The 18,614-nt window shown below is 40.2% G+C and overlaps 1 protein-coding gene across 4 annotated transcripts in view; it reads right to left on the reverse strand.

Annotated features, from left to right (window-relative positions):
• Positions 1-885: 885 nt before the first annotated feature.
• Positions 886-18,614, reverse strand: part of ppp3ca (protein phosphatase 3 catalytic subunit alpha) — a 62,071-nt gene continuing 44,342 nt past the window's right edge. The window contains exons 9-15 of one of the 4 annotated variants that reach the window (XM_022758754.1): positions 13,374-13,499; positions 12,850-12,921; positions 10,078-10,162; positions 9,245-9,342; positions 8,670-8,678; positions 6,268-6,297; positions 886-2,663 (exon numbers count right to left, since the gene is read on the reverse strand). In XM_022758754.1, the coding sequence (XP_022614475.1) occupies positions 2,461-2,663; positions 6,268-6,297; positions 8,670-8,678; positions 9,245-9,342; positions 10,078-10,162; positions 12,850-12,921; positions 13,374-13,499 (623 nt within the window). In that variant the 3' untranslated portion in view covers positions 886-2,460. The remainder of the gene's footprint in view (positions 2,664-6,267; positions 6,298-8,669; positions 8,679-9,244; positions 9,343-10,077; positions 10,163-12,849; positions 12,922-13,373; positions 13,500-18,614) is intronic. The other 3 variants (XM_022758755.1, XM_022758756.1, XM_022758757.1) reach the window with 3 other exon arrangements.

Consider the following 18,614-nt stretch of genomic DNA (forward strand, 5'->3'; position numbering starts at 1 on the left):
AGAGACCAAAGAAGGACACATCAGAAAACAGGGACAATAAAATGTAGGCTGCTTTAAAGTTACTTTATGTTAGAGTATTTAATTCATTTGGACAACTACTTTGGAGAGTAGAGGCAGGTTGGATTATGAGAAACAAGTTGAAAAAGTTCAAATGCACATTTTGTCTTTGTGGAAAGAGGAAGCCTGCAGATCTCTAATGTGTGCAGGTAAACTTGAGCAATCTTGGCTTTGTCCTCCAAGTTTAATCAAAGTAGTCACGAAGGTTGATGAAGAGGAAACACCTTTGTTGTGAAACTGCCAAGAAGCAATTTCCCATCTCCATACTGAGCAGTCAACGCCAAGTCACACAGTCATACATGCCATGCCATGTCATACAGTTGAGTGGATTATTTTCCAGACACCGAACTCATGTCAGTGTAAAGATGCTTATGGAATGATATAGAAGAGAGTTAAGACAGGATGTGTGGTGTTGAAAAGCCTTGACAAAACTCTCACATCTATTTTTCCAGGCATCTCTTCCCCTCTTGAACTCTGAGGTGTGAATGACATATTGTGACTCCATTGTCTCTATTCTTAGTGTCTTTTTGTTTCCTTGCAGGTATGAATTATGGGTAATGGTTTCCTGCAATCTTGTTGAAAAACACAGGCCATCACGTAGCTTGCAGAAAATGCCCAAAAGATTGTGTGTGGTATGTACATGGTTGCATATTCACTGGCAGAGCACTGCAGGACAGCCTGCGTGTCTCTCTCACACACTCACACACTCACACACTCTCACACTCTCTCTCACACACACACACACACACACACACACACACACACACACACACACACACACACACACACACACACACACACACACAGGAGAAACAGATTCATTTCAAGTTGAAATTCATGCACATTTTTATTGAACAGTTATATAAAATACTTTTCATAGTTGCAAGTGCATGCCTCATCTGCCAACAGTTTTGAAGTTAAATTACAAAAGCAAGGCTTCATGTCGTGTAGTGAATTACTTGGGCACTTAAGCAGTTCTTAAAAAAGATCGAAGTATTTTTTGTTTCATCTTAAAGTATTGAGCAGTATCAAACCTGTAACTGATATACAAAGCAGAGTTCCAAATAATAATAGTAATCATAATCAAATTACACTTTCTGTGGCACATTTACAAAACAGAACAAAACCGATTTACCTGTTATATGACACAAACAGCTAATCATGCATTTTTGAGTTCCACATGTAACCACACACCTCACAAGAATTGTCAAACATGCTTAATTGGACTGTGTGCACTTACAAGCGCAGGTTAAAAATATGATTTCTCATCCATCTTAGATAATTAAATGCTTCAATTACAAAAAGAAGTTGAAGGCATAGAGCATCATGGTGTTAATTGAAAGTATGCAGGTATACGTTTCCAGTATATGTTCACTAAAGCGCAATATATTTCAAAACAGGCCTCCACAGCCAAGGTATTCAGATTTTCTAGTTCCTTTGTTTGATTTTTATAAAACATGCATAGGCAGACACTTTAAGTTTATTGTATTCTTTTTTTCTTTTTTTTTTTTACACAATATAGGTTCTCTATTTTTACTTTGTTCGCAATACTTAAAAAGAGAAAAATTAACACTCAGTTCCAGCAAGCCACAATAAATCTGCCCCCCTTCCAAAAGAGACAAAAAATAAACATATTTGCAAATGATAGATAGGTAAATGTAAATTCCAGTTATGAAACTCAAGAAAATAGGTATTCATTACCGAGTTATTTAGCCATTATACAGAAAAATCAGGTCAAAGCACACACCAAAAGAACCTGAGGTAAGCATAATATGTACAAAACCATAAAACGTTCCATTATTTGGCATTTCGACAACATTGCAACATTCTTTTTAAGACTGCCTAATTAATTTCAGAGCTATTTTATAAGAGTAGCAAAAAAAAGTTATCAATAAATAGTCCTTATTTAGTTTGTACACCCTTATATGTTAAAAACATTATCTCATGTTCTGTCCTTTTTAGTGCTGTATTTTTGTAAACGTACAATAGTTAGTAAGAAGTTAGACGACTTTCCATTTTGGTGTAAATGAGCAAGGGTCTTTCAAGAAAAAAAAGAAAATAAATCACCTTAAGGATCTATCTATCCCTCTCTTTCTCTTTCTCTCCGACATACTGTGGTGTGGTGTAGCATCAAGCACAATAAAGGCCTGACTGCTCAGAAATGTGAACCGGCAATAACTTAGCAGATTTGACTATGAACTAATATTTTGAAGGCATATCCAAAGACTAGCAAGTGAGATGTCCCCCCAGTGTGAGCCATAGATGCCTCCCACCCTCCACACTCCAACACTCCCCCCTCCTTTCCACTCCTTCACCCTTTGCCCCTTTTCTGCGGTGGCGGGCCGAGATGAGGCAGGGGGCGGGGCAGCCCCGTCGGCCAAGGTGGCGCCTGCTGCTGCTGCTTCACTGGATGTTGCTGCCGCTGCTGGTGCTTCCCTTGGCGTCTGTGCCGTTGGTCTCCGAGGACAGGGCCTTGTTGAGGGAGTTGAGGCTGGCGTCGGAGGGCAAGGCGTCTCGCCGTGGCGGCATCCTCTCGTTGATGCGGTCCAGACCCTTTGCCTCCTCGAAGCTAGTGATCTTGTGCTGGGGTGAGAAGCCCTTGATGGCTGTTGAGATGCAAGAAAAAGGGGAAAAGGGGGAGAAATCAGGAGTGATTTTAGGAGGGAGGGATCAGACGATTAAAAGAATGGAGTCACACTTGCTCACATTCACCCACACGTCACCAGATTATCTTTGGTTTGATCTCAGTTCATGGAATTGTAACAAAAACTTGCTTTACTTAGAAAATGACAACATAGAGACTGCACCTGAGGAGCTGTTGGCTAATTCAACTGCAAGTCATCCATGAAAAATGAGTAATTGAAGGGCCTGATGTTGTGCATGATGCTGATCCCTAGAGACATGACTAGTTTGACACTTTGGGAGTTACACTCATTTCCTTTCTTGTATAGAGTTAGATGAGAATATCAATTCCTCTCTCCTCTCAGTGTTGTTCAATACAAGGCTACAGTCAGCAGCCTTTTTAGCTTAGCGTAGCATAAATACTGTAAAGAGGAGCAAACAGCTAGTCTGGCTATGTCTGAAGGTTTACAAAATCTGCCAACATCTTTGAACTTGTTTGTTTAATCTGTAGAAAAAACAATGTGTAAAAACTACAATGTGGTTTTATGTGGATTTAAAGGTCCCATATTGTATGAAGTGAGATTTCCATGTTTTTTTATTTTTTTATTATTAAGCAGGTCTGGGTTCTACATTAATACTGTTAAACTATCAACGTACTCAGTGCATGAAGAAATGCACACAGCCCGAGCCGTCAGGACTTCTGTAACTTTGTGATGTCACAACAAAGCAGTCACCGTTCTCAGCCACGCCCAAAACCCCGCCCACCTGGACCCACCATCTAGCCTTGCAAGATTTGGTTTCTCTGAGTGTTTACCTGAAATCTGCTATATTTCTATTCAATCAATCAGAAAACAGTTAGCCAATCAGAGGAGAGACTCAGAACCTCTCTTCTGATTGGCTCACCGACCTGTTGTTGCTAGAGCTCCAGAGAGAAGCCTGAGAAAGGAGATGTAAAACTACATCGAGGAGTTTTTTTTTACACCTAAAACCACAAATATATCTTCTCACGGATCAACACTTCAAATAAAACACTGCAAGTGTAAAATATGGGAGCTTTAAATGGCAAATTTGTTGGCAGGGCACAGTAACAAGCCTTTTTACTATCTGGTGGATGTTCACTAAGCAGCTGCTGACTGTGGACTTACATATGTGAGAGTGGTATCGATCTTTTCTTCTAACTGGTTACAAGGAAGTGAATGAGCGCATTTTCCAAAATGTCAAACTATTCCTTCAACTGGACATAAAAGCTGCATGTATGATGTGACATGAACCTGCTCTTTTCATAAGGCTGAACCTTCAGCTGTCGATGTAATTGTTTCAATGTGTTATGTTTTTTAATCAACAGCACCATATATTGTACAACATATTTACATATTAAACATGTTGAGTGTTTAGTGGTTTAACAACAGATGAACAATCAATATAAAGGATGTAACTCATTTTTATGAAATGACAACACATTAACATATTTATTGGAGTTTCAAAATAACGTGACTTGACAGACAAAAGGATTAAGTAATCCTTCTAGATCTATAAAGGGCACTCCTGGCATCAGGGTCAACAGGTTTTCACTGTGCCATCAATCCGGCTGTAATCTCTATGTGTGAAAAGACATCAACAATGCAGGACCATCTAATGGCCATCTTGTACCGTTACTTTGTAAGTCTTAAACATTGTATGCACTCTAGGGCTGATGTTAAAGAACATCTTGACTCAGGCACATCCCAGAACACCTGAGGACCCCAAACATCCACATCACCCCATCACGTCACAGCTTAAAACGACAAAAGGGAAGAAGGAGAATGATCAAAGAGACAAAAAAGAACAAGGGAAGAAAAAAAAGAAAAAAGAGTGGAGCCCACTAAGACATTCACTTCCACAAAATAGAACCACGTTGAGACTGAGCTCACGTACAAAGACACTACAAAGGTACTTGGGGTGCTAACGACTTGTTTAGTCTGCTTGGAGCATGCAGCAATTAAGGGTTCACTGGAGGGTTATGAGGGGTGGAGGTCACAATATGACTTAGTCTGGAATTAAATAAAAATAGGACCAAATTACACTGAAGTGAACAGTGGAATTAGAAGAAAAACAGTGACTGATGCATTAAAATACCACTGAAATGAATAAAATCAGGCTGATTTGCTTTAATAGCATCTCGTTTGTCGACTCAAGCCTGTTTTATTCAATTCAATGGGGTACTTTTCGTATTTTAAGTATAGAATCATTCTAATATTCAGCTTGATCAAGTTTAATTTCAGCCAATTTTTAACTAGAAAAAGTTAAGTTACTTCCACCTTTCATAAAGGCTGGGGATCTTGATGGTAATAAAAACTATGATTGGAAAGAGGATGACCCTTTACTAGAATGGGGTAGGGGGCATAATTTTAGGGGACAAATTGAGGAGCGTGGAGAGGGGCATGATGGGTAGCGTAGTTGTGTTGCTGCATAGCACAGGTCAGACACAGGTTATTAGCAGCTCACAGGAAAGAACACGACACAGCAGGGCCACAGAGGATCCACATGGAGAGAGAAGCAGAGAAGTGTCTCGACACTACAATGGACTGTCCTCTATGGGGCTAAAGAGGAAGTACTGGACAATTTTAATGTAAATAGCAGCTAGCAAACTACTATTTAGCTCGCAGTTGAGGTTGTTCTTGCGCCAAAGGCGGTGTAAATAAAAATTATTTTAGAATCCAATTTGGATTTAAAAGCCTCCCGTGGAGCGTTTGTCTCTACCAATTCAGATCCAACTCTAAGCAAAACTATATACTTATTACATTCAGAGAACTGCAACAACAATGCACAACTGCTTCAGTTGTTTCAAAGGGGAAATACCATTATAAGCTTTCATAGCAAGAGTTCAGTGTATTGCGTGAGGGTAGAGCAGGGGGTACACTATCTTGGAAAGTAGATTAACCACAGTAAAATTATGATGTTGAGTGATTTAAGTGCAATGCTTGTTTGATTAAGGGACTCCCTTCCTCTGTCAAACTTCACATAGCTTTAGATAAGAGAGCAAGTGTAAGCTACCCCTAAATTTAATACTGTTTTTGTGACCTTACTAACATATTCATGATGAATCTACAGATTATGAGTGTGAATGTGCATTTCTACCGTGGTGCATAAACTGATGCATAATCAGAAATATTTAACAGTAATATTTAAACCTCTAAAATGAAAAGGAGAGCAGAACTCAACTGGCATTACAGCATATTGTCTATACTAGTAAAAGTGTAGGTGCACAATGTTTCTAAGAAAGGCAATAAATACATTCTTGAGAGCTAGTATTTTGTGTTAGCAAAGAAAAACACAGTGTAGCGTTTGCTTTGCACTCACACAAAATCACAGTACGCTCTCTGTGATTATGAAGTCTGTGCTATGAAATCCATTCCCCTTTAAAACATGTGTGACCACAGGATTTCCTAATTACTTACTTCTTTTTCTCTGTTAATACTATGCCACATTTTGTTAGCCCAAACACCCAACACACTCTATTCAAGCACCAGCGAGATGGATGAAAACCCAGCGGATCCCCCTGTCTATTGCCATGAAAAGCAACAGAAGAGGGCAGCCAGACCCATTTACCTTCGTCAGCCTCAATAGCTTCAATAGTAGCTGAAGAGAAGAAGAGGGGGGTTGCAAAACGAATGAGAGAAGTGAGCAGAGGAGTTCATTTTGTCCCAGGAACAAGTCAATGAGCAGCAAAGACAGCCAATGCCGACAACAAAGGTTAATGTCATCTCCACATTTTATGACAAAGGACACATGGATGTTAGCAAAGAGGGGAAAAGGAGGAAGAGGAGGAGAGGGATGAGCCTTAGCTTTTTGATGAGTTCCAGATCTGTAAAGGGAAGGTGACACATGTTTGTGGCAGCGAATGACCTCATGGGGAGGATTGCATCTTTGAGGTACTTTGAGGTCTGACAAGTTCTGACAAATGACTCGATGTAGTGACATAAAAAATGAATACTGCAAGGACGAACACTGATAGCAAACACAACATGATAAAGCTGGAAATATATTTGTTTTTTACTAATATGAGCATACATGGAGTTTGATATAGGACAAATGGAAAACAGGGATAAGGTCTAAGTGCACATGTGATTGTCAGTTTTATGGCTGTGGCTTAATTATTTATCGAAGCACCGCAGACATACAAAGCAGTGTTATTGTGTTGTGTGCAGCATGAAGCAGCATCTGGAACTACAAGATTAGCATCTTTTGATATGAAATATCAAAAGTGCCAGCTTTTTTTGTGAAGTGTGAGGGGGAGGAAAAATTTGGTATTTTAACCACTTACCAATTTCTTACAGTCATCCTTGAGATAATAAATTAACATACAGTAAAACTGTATAAAATGAGAAGGTGACAGCAAAGTAACGGCTATACAACACTGAAGACTACGAAACAGCGCCATGAGGATGAGAAAAAATTACAAAAAAAGTCACGAGGGCAACACACAAACTTTAAACAGAATGGTTGATGGAGTCAACATTACGGTAGAAGCACACTGGCGTCTACCTAAAGGAGGGGAGCAATGTGATTCTACCAATGTTGCAACAGGAATCTCTGAACATCACTCTGCCTCCACTGGGGTTCTCTTTATGTCAGCTGCTTCCAAATGGCTTAAAAACAAATACTCCTCACCGCCCATATCCATATATGTTAAATCTTAGGACTGCTACGGTCATGCAGGTCATTAGCAGACACACGAATCTAGAGGTGCCGGTGTGTAAAGTGGTTCCAGCCCTCTTGAGGAACTCCTCAAGAGGCTCCTGTCTACTACTGTCTACTACTCATTTTCACTGGATATTTTAGTGTTCAGAACTTTAGCTTGTTTCATTATTATTTAACACCCCCCGGATGTAAAAAAAAAAAAAGAAAAGAAAGAAAAGAAAACTGAGATACGCAGAACTGCCACATTTGACCAGATGTTATTACGTTCCGATATGTTAATTTCTCCCTCCACAGGAGGTCACAAATCAGACAGTCCCAGTTCAGAATTTGTGCCACATGTACAATTGACAAAAACAAGAATTTTCTGTTAATTCTTCTGGCATCATTGTACCTGCTGCCTGAATCCTCCTCATTGATGTTAACTTCATTTTTTACAGCTAAAACTAAACAGCATTCTCTGTCAAAGAGAAACCATGTAACACATGTTAGAAATGCAAAATCGAATACATGAATAATAAAATTCACTCTTAAGCCTTAAGCCTTACTTGGGCTGGTATGACTGGTAGCTTCTGGTGGCTAATGTTAGCAAACTTTAGGTAGGTATTGCTTTGTAACAGAAAAAACTTGGATAGTTCTCTGACTTTTTGATCATGTGTGCAAAAGTACACCCCAGTGGACAACAGTGTAACATACTACATTTTAGTTTTTAACATCATCCTGTAATTGTTACTTGTGGCCACAGTCACTGTTCAACAAACATTACTTACACTTGCTTTAATACAGAGAGGTACGTATTCTTGAAAAGATCAGAAGAGTTTTTTTATGTGAAAACTGTAACTGTGTGTGATATTTCTGTGCACGCTGTAACACCGTTATTCAGTAAAGTGCTAGCTGATGTTTTGTGAGAACCTGTGAGAGGAGAGGGAAGTTACTTGGATTTCTGCTTCATCTTGTGAATGAAAAGGCAGACAGCAGCTATTCCCCTTTCATTCACAGTTGGTTGTGTTAATTCCAATTCATCCTTTGAATCACAGAGAATCCCGCGTCTATTCTGACGGAGCACGGCTCCGATCCACTAGCTCTCAATTTTGGACAATAACGTGGCCATTTCTGTCAGGAGTCCAACTAAATTTGAAGTGTTTGTAAAGGCTTTTCCAGAAAGCCTTTACTTCCTCGCTGCAGCTGCTTGTTAAACTCATTTAGGGAGTGTTTGGAATTCAACATGAGAGGGTGAACTGAACTCTAAACTTGTCTTACAGAAAGAAAAGAAAAAAAAAACAACAACAGAATACTTGCACAACCGATTATACCTGCAGTTTCTAGGGAGAAAAGAGAAAGAAAAAGATACAGGTAATATTTGAGATAAAAACCAGTGGAATACAGAAAGAGACGGGGACGGGAAGACAGCGTATTAATGCGAGACATCAAGAGGGAGACACATTTGAGAAGACAAAGGGATAAAGAAAATCTGCTGAATGTATTTGGCATCGTTTAGGAAGAAGGGGCTGTCTGTTGAAAATATAACTTTATATTTTATAGTCATTTGTCCAGGAAATATTACTACTTTGAACTAGTTGAAGGAAAACTGCACTGAGCAGCTGTTATTGCTAAGTAGTATTTAACTACACATGCAGTATAGAGAGGATACAGACTGATGCTGCCAGAAACATTTAACTACACTTACAGCATTACTCTGAGGCAGCAATTTGAAATTCCAGGACCATCGCTGAGGGAAAAGGGAAGAAGTTTGCAGATACAGTATACCATAAACACTGAGCTAGCACTTTATTCAGGGCACTGCTGTGTAAGGGGAACTTGTGTGTGTACGAGAATCCCTTCTGGGGGCCATAGCTTGGGGTCTCAGGGTACTTGGTGACAGTCTTACCATTCTGCAGCTTTTCTTTGCCACCGGACAGCACTCCGCTTGGTAGCATGCCTGTCGGGGTCAGTCCCTTCAGCGTCAGCACGCTCTCACTCTCCTCTCTGAAATATAAACAAAGACAATATTAACGTCCTTCCCTAAAGCTCACTTTATTCTAATCATTCTAATACTTACTAAATGACTAAAACACAAATTCATTTCTACACAATCATGCCACATGTAATTGAAGCTTGCAAAACACATGGGTGCAGTGTAAGCTGAAAACATTGAAATATTATCACAACATTAATGTGTTGATGAATGTGTTAGCAAACAATTGCTTCCTTATGCATCCAGCAGACAGAGAGCAACATTAACATCATTAGGAGTTGTGTTTCTGACAACCCGGTGAATGTAGGTCCAATATTGACTCCCCGCTCGGTTTTTGGTCTCCACCAACTCCTAAGGGAAATATCTTGCTCTTTAGCTGCTAAATTCTCCACTTTGTTCACAAGCCAGCAGTTAACTTTGGCAGTTTGCTGTTCGGTGCTGGGCAGGTTGTGTACTTTGGGTCTATCAGAGTTTCTTTGCTGAGAACAGCTGCCTGTGGTGGCTGGTAAAGCTGCAGGTTGTAAAACCAAAACAATGAGCTTAAAGATGCTAAAACGCTCCATAGAGCTGAGGTTATTCTATATGAATGACCCCATTCACACCACAAAGGCCTTAAAATCCATTGTTAATATAAAATATTGATTAGTGCAGCTTTAAATATTCAGTTTAGTCTTTTGTAATGCAGTAGCATTGAAGGATAATGGTAGAACATACAGAACACAAGGGAGTTGTTCATGCTAACATACCTGAGCACAGAGAATACTCTAGCCATCTTTCCAATGGCACGGATCTTGTTGCGGATGACCTCCTTACGGGCAGAGGCGGTGGCACCTGAAATGGTCATACAGTGTGACTTGTGTGTATAAAGCCACGTCCTGTGGAAGAGTACTCTAAACTGCATTACCTTTGTGTTCGCATGTTTGTTTTAATCTCCAAAAGCCTTTATTTTCCAAGTTCCATACAGTTTAGTAAATGTGCGAGGAGACAGAACATGTTTGTTGCACTATTAGTTTAATCCAGAAGTGCATCAAAAGACCACGATGCAAACACAATATGATTATTGAAGCCTGAAGTTCAGATTATACAGAGTAGTTTATATCCATCCACACATCAAAACAACCGAGTAATTCTCAGCATCCACAGCATTCATGCTTCTTGTATCATTCCACTAGTAGCATTCAGCTGTAGTCCCTTTAAATCCTAGATACCATTCTCCCCAGATAGCACTTAAACATTTTAAACCTTGTTATATCATCTGTAAATGGCCCGTTGCTTGTCTAAACATGTCTTTTCAGCAAGTTCGATGAGCACACACTATATGAATTTTCCTGTGCTGTGTTTTGGTTGCAGAGACTCAAACAGGATTTTTCCTGGACTGGAAAACAAAACTTTATTTAAAGAGACCCTTTTGCAGAATAACAGTTTAAAGGCCCCAGGGAGCCAGTGTGGAAAATGTGTGAGCATGAAGGATGGAAATGAAGTTGGTGTGTGGTGAAAGGTTGGGTAAAGGAAAGAGCTGACAGTCTGATGTTTTGTTTAAGACTCTTCCTCTCATCCTCAGTTGAATAAAACGCTGTTATTACTTGAAAATATGTTTGCCCACAGGACTGATCCCTTGCAGTAGTGGTAGTGCTTTCTTTTAATGTGTACATCAAATAGTTTACTTTGGCTAATGAGAACGACCTCCCTGTTTTTTGTTGATATGTCAAAAAACAACAAAAAACCCAACTATTTAATTAAGAGCAAGAGTGAGACTCAGAGGTGTTAGAAGGTGCTTTAAACAGTGACGTTAGTTGACAGACTGAAATTCAGAGAGCAAGCACTGGATAAAAGTCTATCTACCGCGGCACACACCGGTATGACTAGTGTTTGTACCTTTTTTGGGGGGATATATTAGCTGTCCTTCTCATGAAAACACCCCCAGAAGAGAAGACAAGAGAAAGGACAGAGAGATCAGTGGATGGCTGTAAAATGAAAGAGGAGGCGGCGGAAAGGTGGCGCACGGTGAAATAAGAGGCAACAAAGCACAACAAGTGTAAAATAAAAGCGATGCCTTGAAACACAAAACTCTGGAAAACATAGAAAAGAGAGAGATTAGATGAGGTAAACAAAGGAAGTGACAACATCACAGCATGAGAGAGAGAGAGAGAGAGAGAGAGAGAAAGAGGGCAAGAGAAGAGAGGAGAATGCTAAAGAAATAAGTGAAAAAGTAGTGAGGTTTGAGATATCACTGTAAAACATGGAAACAATAGCAGATAAAGAGCAAGGCAACAAAATGATTGTCAGAGATTACAAGGGCACAAGAAAGGAGATCATGAATGAGAAAGACAAAAGTAAGAACAATCCAAATGTCAAAATAGTAAAACTAACAAAATATATGCAAGTGGAGATGACTGCAAAACTGAAACAGAACAAGAAATGAGCTTAAGAGGAGACACAAGGGTGAAAGTGAGAGCAAGGAAATGTGAAAATAAAGTGGATCAACTAAAAGCATTGAGTGAATGAGTTGGTGGAAAATGATGAAATGTTAAAGGACTGCTTATTTTTTGAACGACTGTGTATTATACAAGTTGTGACACTGTCCAAATCAATGTCAATTTGAATTTACTTTTTAAAATTTGTATTAACCTCGATGTTACTTCAATAATTAATTTAAAATGATGGATTGTGGAGTACAAATACTTTTTATAGCACAAATTATTTTCATGAAATTGAATATTAACTTTGAAAAAAACTAAAATCGAGATAAATTCAAATACATGCTACATACATGGACCCTTATGTATTGTTCACTTTTTTTTCATATGCTACCTATTTATTTGCCCTGATCAGCATTAGCCAGTAATTTCAAACTGCAGGAACATTCAGTTTAACATGTGGCTGAAATCTGGCGACATCCTGACACTCCACCCTTGGGTGCTGTTTACAGAGTCAAACTGTGCATCAGTAAACACAAAGAGAAAGAGAGGAGGAGGGGGTGGCAGTGAGGTCATTTCCTGTTTGGCATTAAGGGGTGGGGCAGACAGAGGGAAACTGGTCATCTCATTGTAGATAAGCCGTTTGGGATCAAACAGATGACTCGAACTCGCCACCATTATATGAAGATAAAAAGCATGATTACGATTACGCCTTGAATTCAGCTGCTTTTAGACTTCTTCAGAGTTTCTGATGTTTCGCTGAGATCCTGGGTAATTGAAAGCAATAACTGATTCTTTCAGCTGAGTCATGTGTCAAATAGTTTCTGGATTCTTCATTTGTTGACAAATATGTTTAAGAATGTCTAAAAATGAAATATATTTAAACTGAATGTTCTGAAAATTGGGCAGAGCAGCTGTGGTATGTGTAAACACACCAAGAATGTGTGAGATTTTGAGTGTGTGTGTGTGTGTGTGTGTGTGTGTGTGTGTGTGTGTGTGTGTGTGTGCCTGGGACTCCTATTAGCAGAGGTCTCCCTCTAGTGGAGCTGGGGCAAACTGCAGTGAGAACTGATGTGTTTTGTATCTGTCTGCTGTGCTTACCGTCCAGCTCCTCGTCAGTCGTCAGCTCATCATTGGAGCAGATGCTCAGTACATTCACTAGCATCTCAGTCACTGCAATAAAATAAGAAAAAAATAGAAAACTATGGCACTTATTCTTTGACACGTACCACTTCATGAGTAATCTTAAGTATGGAGAAGTCATGTGGTGCTAGTTAGTTCACCCGAGTGACCCCTCCACCCATACGCCCTGTCAGCAATGACCTTGCAACACAGCTGGTAATGGCTCTCTGTGTGATAGGGTCACACTGAAAATGGGTCGTCTCACTTATTTGGTAACTTTGCATGTAAGCATATTTCTGGCTCATAAATCATGAGCAAGTAATCAGTAAGTACTGTATTTATGACTCTACCACACTGAGTGTCTGTGCCACATTTCTCAAGGCTGTGTCATTTTCATTACTGACTCAGCAAACTGAATGTTCAAACAGCATTTGGTAAAACTCCTTGTAGTTAATGTTCTCATTTCATGTACATTACTATTCTATATGTGTATTTGTGCTCACCCTTCTCGCCTACAAATGGCAGGGACCAGGTGAAAACGTCCATGAAGTTGGGCAGCCAGTAAGGGTGAGGTGAGCAGTTGAACTGTCGGATGTTCATCACGTTGTTCTCGTACTTCAGCACTGCCGCTGGGGAGGGACACAAGAGACAAGGAGGGTGGTTGTTAAATATGTGAGATCTAATGAAGTTGTGCTTTCTCTCTGGTCCTTGAACACATCAAGATGACTTATGGTCACAGGTGGTCCTTTAATCAACTTTAGCTTGCAGGATATGTCTGTTCACATCTGTAACATTCACATGTGCAGCATATACATAACAGTGAAAAAATGCTTACAGTTTTTATGTTTGAGGAGGAAGTGATAAAATGAAATATAGTTGTTGTGATATCTCTATCTTCTCCTTATAAAGTCTCAGACAGCTTGCAGCGATCTGAAATCAGGATTAGAGTCCATACTTCACTAGACCAAAGAAAAAGCACCAGATCAAATTGAGGTCCAAGTCCATTACCGGCCTGCTTCCTGTTTCAAACCACCACTTAGAAATATGGTATGCACTCAGCTGCTGGTATATACTAAGGCACATATTGTGGGCACCGTTTTGTCTGTCTGACATCTCATTAGCCCCAGTAGAGTGACCCACAAAGTACTCCTAAAGAAACAAGACTGAACACTCATAACATAAGAAAAACAACAACATATTAATAAATATCTTTATTTACATGGTTCTTCTCTTTGGTGTCTTTATTTAGCCCTACCCTGAGCAAGACGTGTGGCTGAAAACTTTTCTTCTTTAATTTTTAAAATATCAGATTAAAATCAATAAGGGCTGTGTGTTTTAGTTTGAAAAGTCCCTGGATGTTTATGTTCTTCACTTTTCCTGGTTAATGATTCATTGGCTGCAAGTTCCGTTCAGAGTTGTGACTAAACAAAACCACCAGTAGCTACAGAGCTCTGTTTGGCTAAAGAAAAAAAAAAAATTGAGAAAAATGAAGTGGCTAAAATAGTGTCACCAAACCAAGACTGAAACCTCAAACGCTGTTGCTGTCAGTCAACAGTGAATAAAATAATTCAATTTAAAACTACCTACACACAAAAAAGAACCTTTTATGGTGATTTGTAAAGCATTTGCCAATGTCTCACCCTGACAGAGGGACTAGTATATCCACAAAACTGCCAACTGAGATGTGTAAATTAAGGCTGAAAAATGCACAGGCTTCACAATGAAGGTAACAAACATTTGGGTAGAAGAAAAAAAAAAATCAATCCCTTTTTCACCGCTCTGGAACATTTCCTCTGCGTATTGATTACGGCCCCCAGTGAATCATGTCTGTCATTTACAGGATTGGATACATGACTAACATCACAGGAACACATGGCTCAGCATTTGAGCTCTTTCAGTCTGAGCTCTTTTCATTAGTTAACAGAAAAGCACCAATTTCCAGTGAGTAGGAGAAGGGGAGAGTGGGCAGAGACAGGAAGCTATGGTAATGATGGACAAAACTTGCAACAATAATTTACACTATATGATGATTAGAATATTCTCATCTTCCAGGGAATTTGACATGGAAATGCAGACCTGCTTTTGCCATCCAAGTGTTCCTTCTTATGATGTTTCAAATGGTAAAATATTTCAAAAATTTCTAAGATGTAAAAAAATTGCTTGACCACTTTAAAGGAACAGTTTGACAATTCTTTTTTTCTGCTGAGGTTTCGATGAGAAGATCAATACCACTCATGCTTGTCCATTAAATACGAAGCTATCAGCTACTAGTATGCTTAGCTTAGCGCAAAGACTGGAATCAGGGGGAAACGGCCAGCTCGCAGTGACAGGAAGAAAATAATCCAGCACAGAACACCCCATCAACCTTAAGGGGAACTTTTGAAGTGATGGTGGGTGGATTTTGTTCCCTTTGGACAGAACCTGGCTAGCTGTTATCTAATGTTTCCAGTTTTTATGCTAAACTAAGCTATCCAGCAGCTAGCTGTAGCTTCATATTTAATGGAAAGATCAGAGATTGGTATCAGTCTTTTCATCCAAGTGAGACTTCACTTTTAGTTTTTTTTTTCTAAAAAAACGAAACTGAATCCCACCAGAATCATTAGAAAGATGCTACACTCACACAGAGCAGCTTTAAATGATTGAAGCAGTTATTTTAATCATGTAACAGTGGAGACTGGGTGTGTTTAAGCTGCTGTTCACAGTATGAGTGAAGAGGGAAGAGCAGAATAAATGCAGCAACGCATCCATTTGACAGAAGCTGACTCTAAAAAAGCAGCTGGAATGGCAGTTGACCATCCTTATGTACTTGCGGCCATGCTGGGATTAAGTAAGTAAGAAAGTATTAAAGCAGTCAGTATTAGTACAGAGCATTACTCTTTGGAACAAATTTTTCTCCTTAAGATGCATATACAATATTTCTTTGTGCCATATTCAGTAAATCAGTTTTATACAAAGCCTTATCATAATCACATGGTCTCTGTGCAGTGCTGACATAGACACCATCTCCAAACAGTGACCACGGTATGCCCCATGGGACCTCAACCATGATTAACACACAGTGTGAACGTGGGTGTTGAGGAAAACGAGAGCCAAACACAAATATATCCATGCAGTATGTAGAGGCCCCAGCCTCTCTCTCGATCGCTCTCTCTCTCTCGCCCCCTCTCTCTCTCTCATACACAAGTCTGGTGGCCCAGATCTGCAGAAAGCGGACACCGTGGCTGGGTCATCATGGGGGACTTTCCTGCCTCCGCCCCTCTCAGGGTCGGGAATAGCAAGTCATCAAACCTGGCATCCCAAGCAGCTATAACCTCGGTTGCAACACAAAGCGGGTCAGAAAACATATCGCTAGGTTAGGGTTTGCCTCAGTGTGTGTGTTTGTGTGTGTAGTCAGTGAGGCATGGTAATGTATATAGTGCAGTAACTATGCAATCCAATTGGTCCCTTAAGTATTGCAAAGCATTACATTCCACTGCCATCACCTCTCACCCATCCCAGGCTGCACAAATGAACACACACACATCCTCCAACACAAAACAGAAACATCTCCTGTAGGGGAACATCCATTCCTGTATAATAAATGTGGCAGTATTATCAATATCAGTAATACACTACTACCCAGTCCAATAAGAAAATCATGGTATTAGTCTGACACTCAGACAGGACTGTGGGTTTTTATGTGTGTGTGTCTCGGTGTGCATGAAAGCAATTGTACGCGTGGGCAGCCATTACATAAACATCACATACTGCATAAACACCGTCGAGGCACTTGATTGAATGCAGCCATGGACGCCCGGGGGGGAAAAAGGCAGAGTGGGGGAAAAGGTCAGCCCCCCTGCTGTTGCTCCTTCAAATCGGATTCCCTTTAAAGGAACAGAGTCACCCAACAACCTCCCCTGTGCAAACACAACAAACATGATGAGCTTTGGGTGTGAGCAGGTCAAGGGCCTCTTTCTTTTTCAGGGCAGATGAGCATGACAGGAGCAGAAATTTGCTTCCCTATGATCAGAACACTCATTACTACAAATGCACAATTATATGCAAAGTTATTTCTCATGCAGCAGCAGGGCACTGCCCTTGTGGCGACCAGCTGTGACTTCTGTTCAACTCCACTGCTAAATTTAACACTGCATGACAGCCACTAGATGTCTCTGCTGCTCTGATGGTGGTTAACAGGGTAGCTGAGGCCACGTCCTGCTGCCACGGTAACACAGATATTGCGAGGCGACGCCCGCTCATTAATTATTCATAAGGGAGTGCCTTGAGCCGGTTTCCTTGGTAACTGTTAATTCTGCATTGAGATCAGGGGGAGATTCCCACTGTACTGCCCAGACGCTTAACGCTGACTGGATATCTGTCTCTGAGGCCTCTTGTAGAAAGTTCGCGCTCCACACCAGATGTTTAGGCCTCCCGATGTCCATTACATCCAGTGCTCCATTTCCATTTGATGTCAGACATGTGAAAGGTAGGGACTGAATGTCATCCATGTACAGCTGAACGATGCATTAATGGTTTCTAATTGAATTGCAGTTGAAACTATTTGCCAAAAACAAAACAAAAAAACAACTGGAAACTCCCATCAATTCTGTCTACTGTGTTCACACAAGTTGGGCGTCAAGTCTTGGTTCTGAATTCAAACCAGGTTTTTATTTAGGATACCTGAGGAATTGATGCGAAACTTACTGGTTCCTGAAAGCAACATGTTGATCTATTGTGCTTCTATAGTGACAAACTGACAATATGGTGACCTGAAGCTACCACCAAGTGTGGAGAAGTTTCACAAGAGACAGTGATACTGTGAAATGTCATCACTTTGCCAACATAATTTCATGCAACACTGGACGTCTGCCTAAAATGACAAAGCATTTACTGCAGCAGAGTATAGATAAGAATAAGAATGAAGTACTTTTAATGTCCCTATTCATTGGCATAATGTCCAATATCAGCTAATGCAGTAAAACACTGCATGTCAGGGAGAATTTATACCTTTATTTTAGATTTTTACCTAAAATAATCATGAAACACCTTGTCATTTATTGATGGTCCACTTACTAGTGTTTTCTGGAGATTACAACCACATTCCACAGTCTTTATCAGTCCATGTCAGTGCTTCCTGATTTTAAATTAATTTGGTGTAGAAACAAAGTCTGAGATTGATATTTTAGATTAACTTAAGGCCCAATTACTAGCTTTTTGGGGAGCTTTCAAGTGCATCTCATGGTCTTCCTCAGTGGACAATTTGCTCAGTTGTCATGGATATAACTATATATAATATACAGTATTTCTGTGAGGTTTATTACTCAAAAATATGACGAGAAGTGGAACCATGATTCTAATTGGTCAAAAGGCCCATAACTGATAATATTGTCTCACAAGGCTCTTCTTGTTCATACCAGCTCACCATCCCCGTTCATTTTTCTTACGTGATGCAGCATGAAAGGTTTTGTAACGTGCCCTGTTTACGGAAACTGAAGGGAAGCCCAGTAACGACCAGAGTGATAACAGATGGGTGGGCATCTGTAGCCAGGGACTCTTCTCGCTGGCACTTGTGACGAGGGGGAAAAATGAATTCCCTGCTGCGCTGGCGTCATCACTGCCCTCGCTTCCATCCTGCTATTTATTCCAGTGGCAGGGCCAGGAGCCAATCATGCCACTCCATTTCCCCTCTCTTCAAATCACCCATCTCTTTTACCGACCAACCAGCACAGGACCACTGGCAGGAAACGGTACAAAAAGAGTGATCT

Source organism: Seriola dumerili, unplaced genomic scaffold (genome assembly GCF_002260705.1).
Source record: "Seriola dumerili isolate Sdu_G_001 unplaced genomic scaffold, Sdu_1.0 BDQW01000309.1, whole genome shotgun sequence".
NCBI classification, from domain to species: Eukaryota; Metazoa; Chordata; class Actinopteri; order Carangiformes; family Carangidae; genus Seriola; species Seriola dumerili.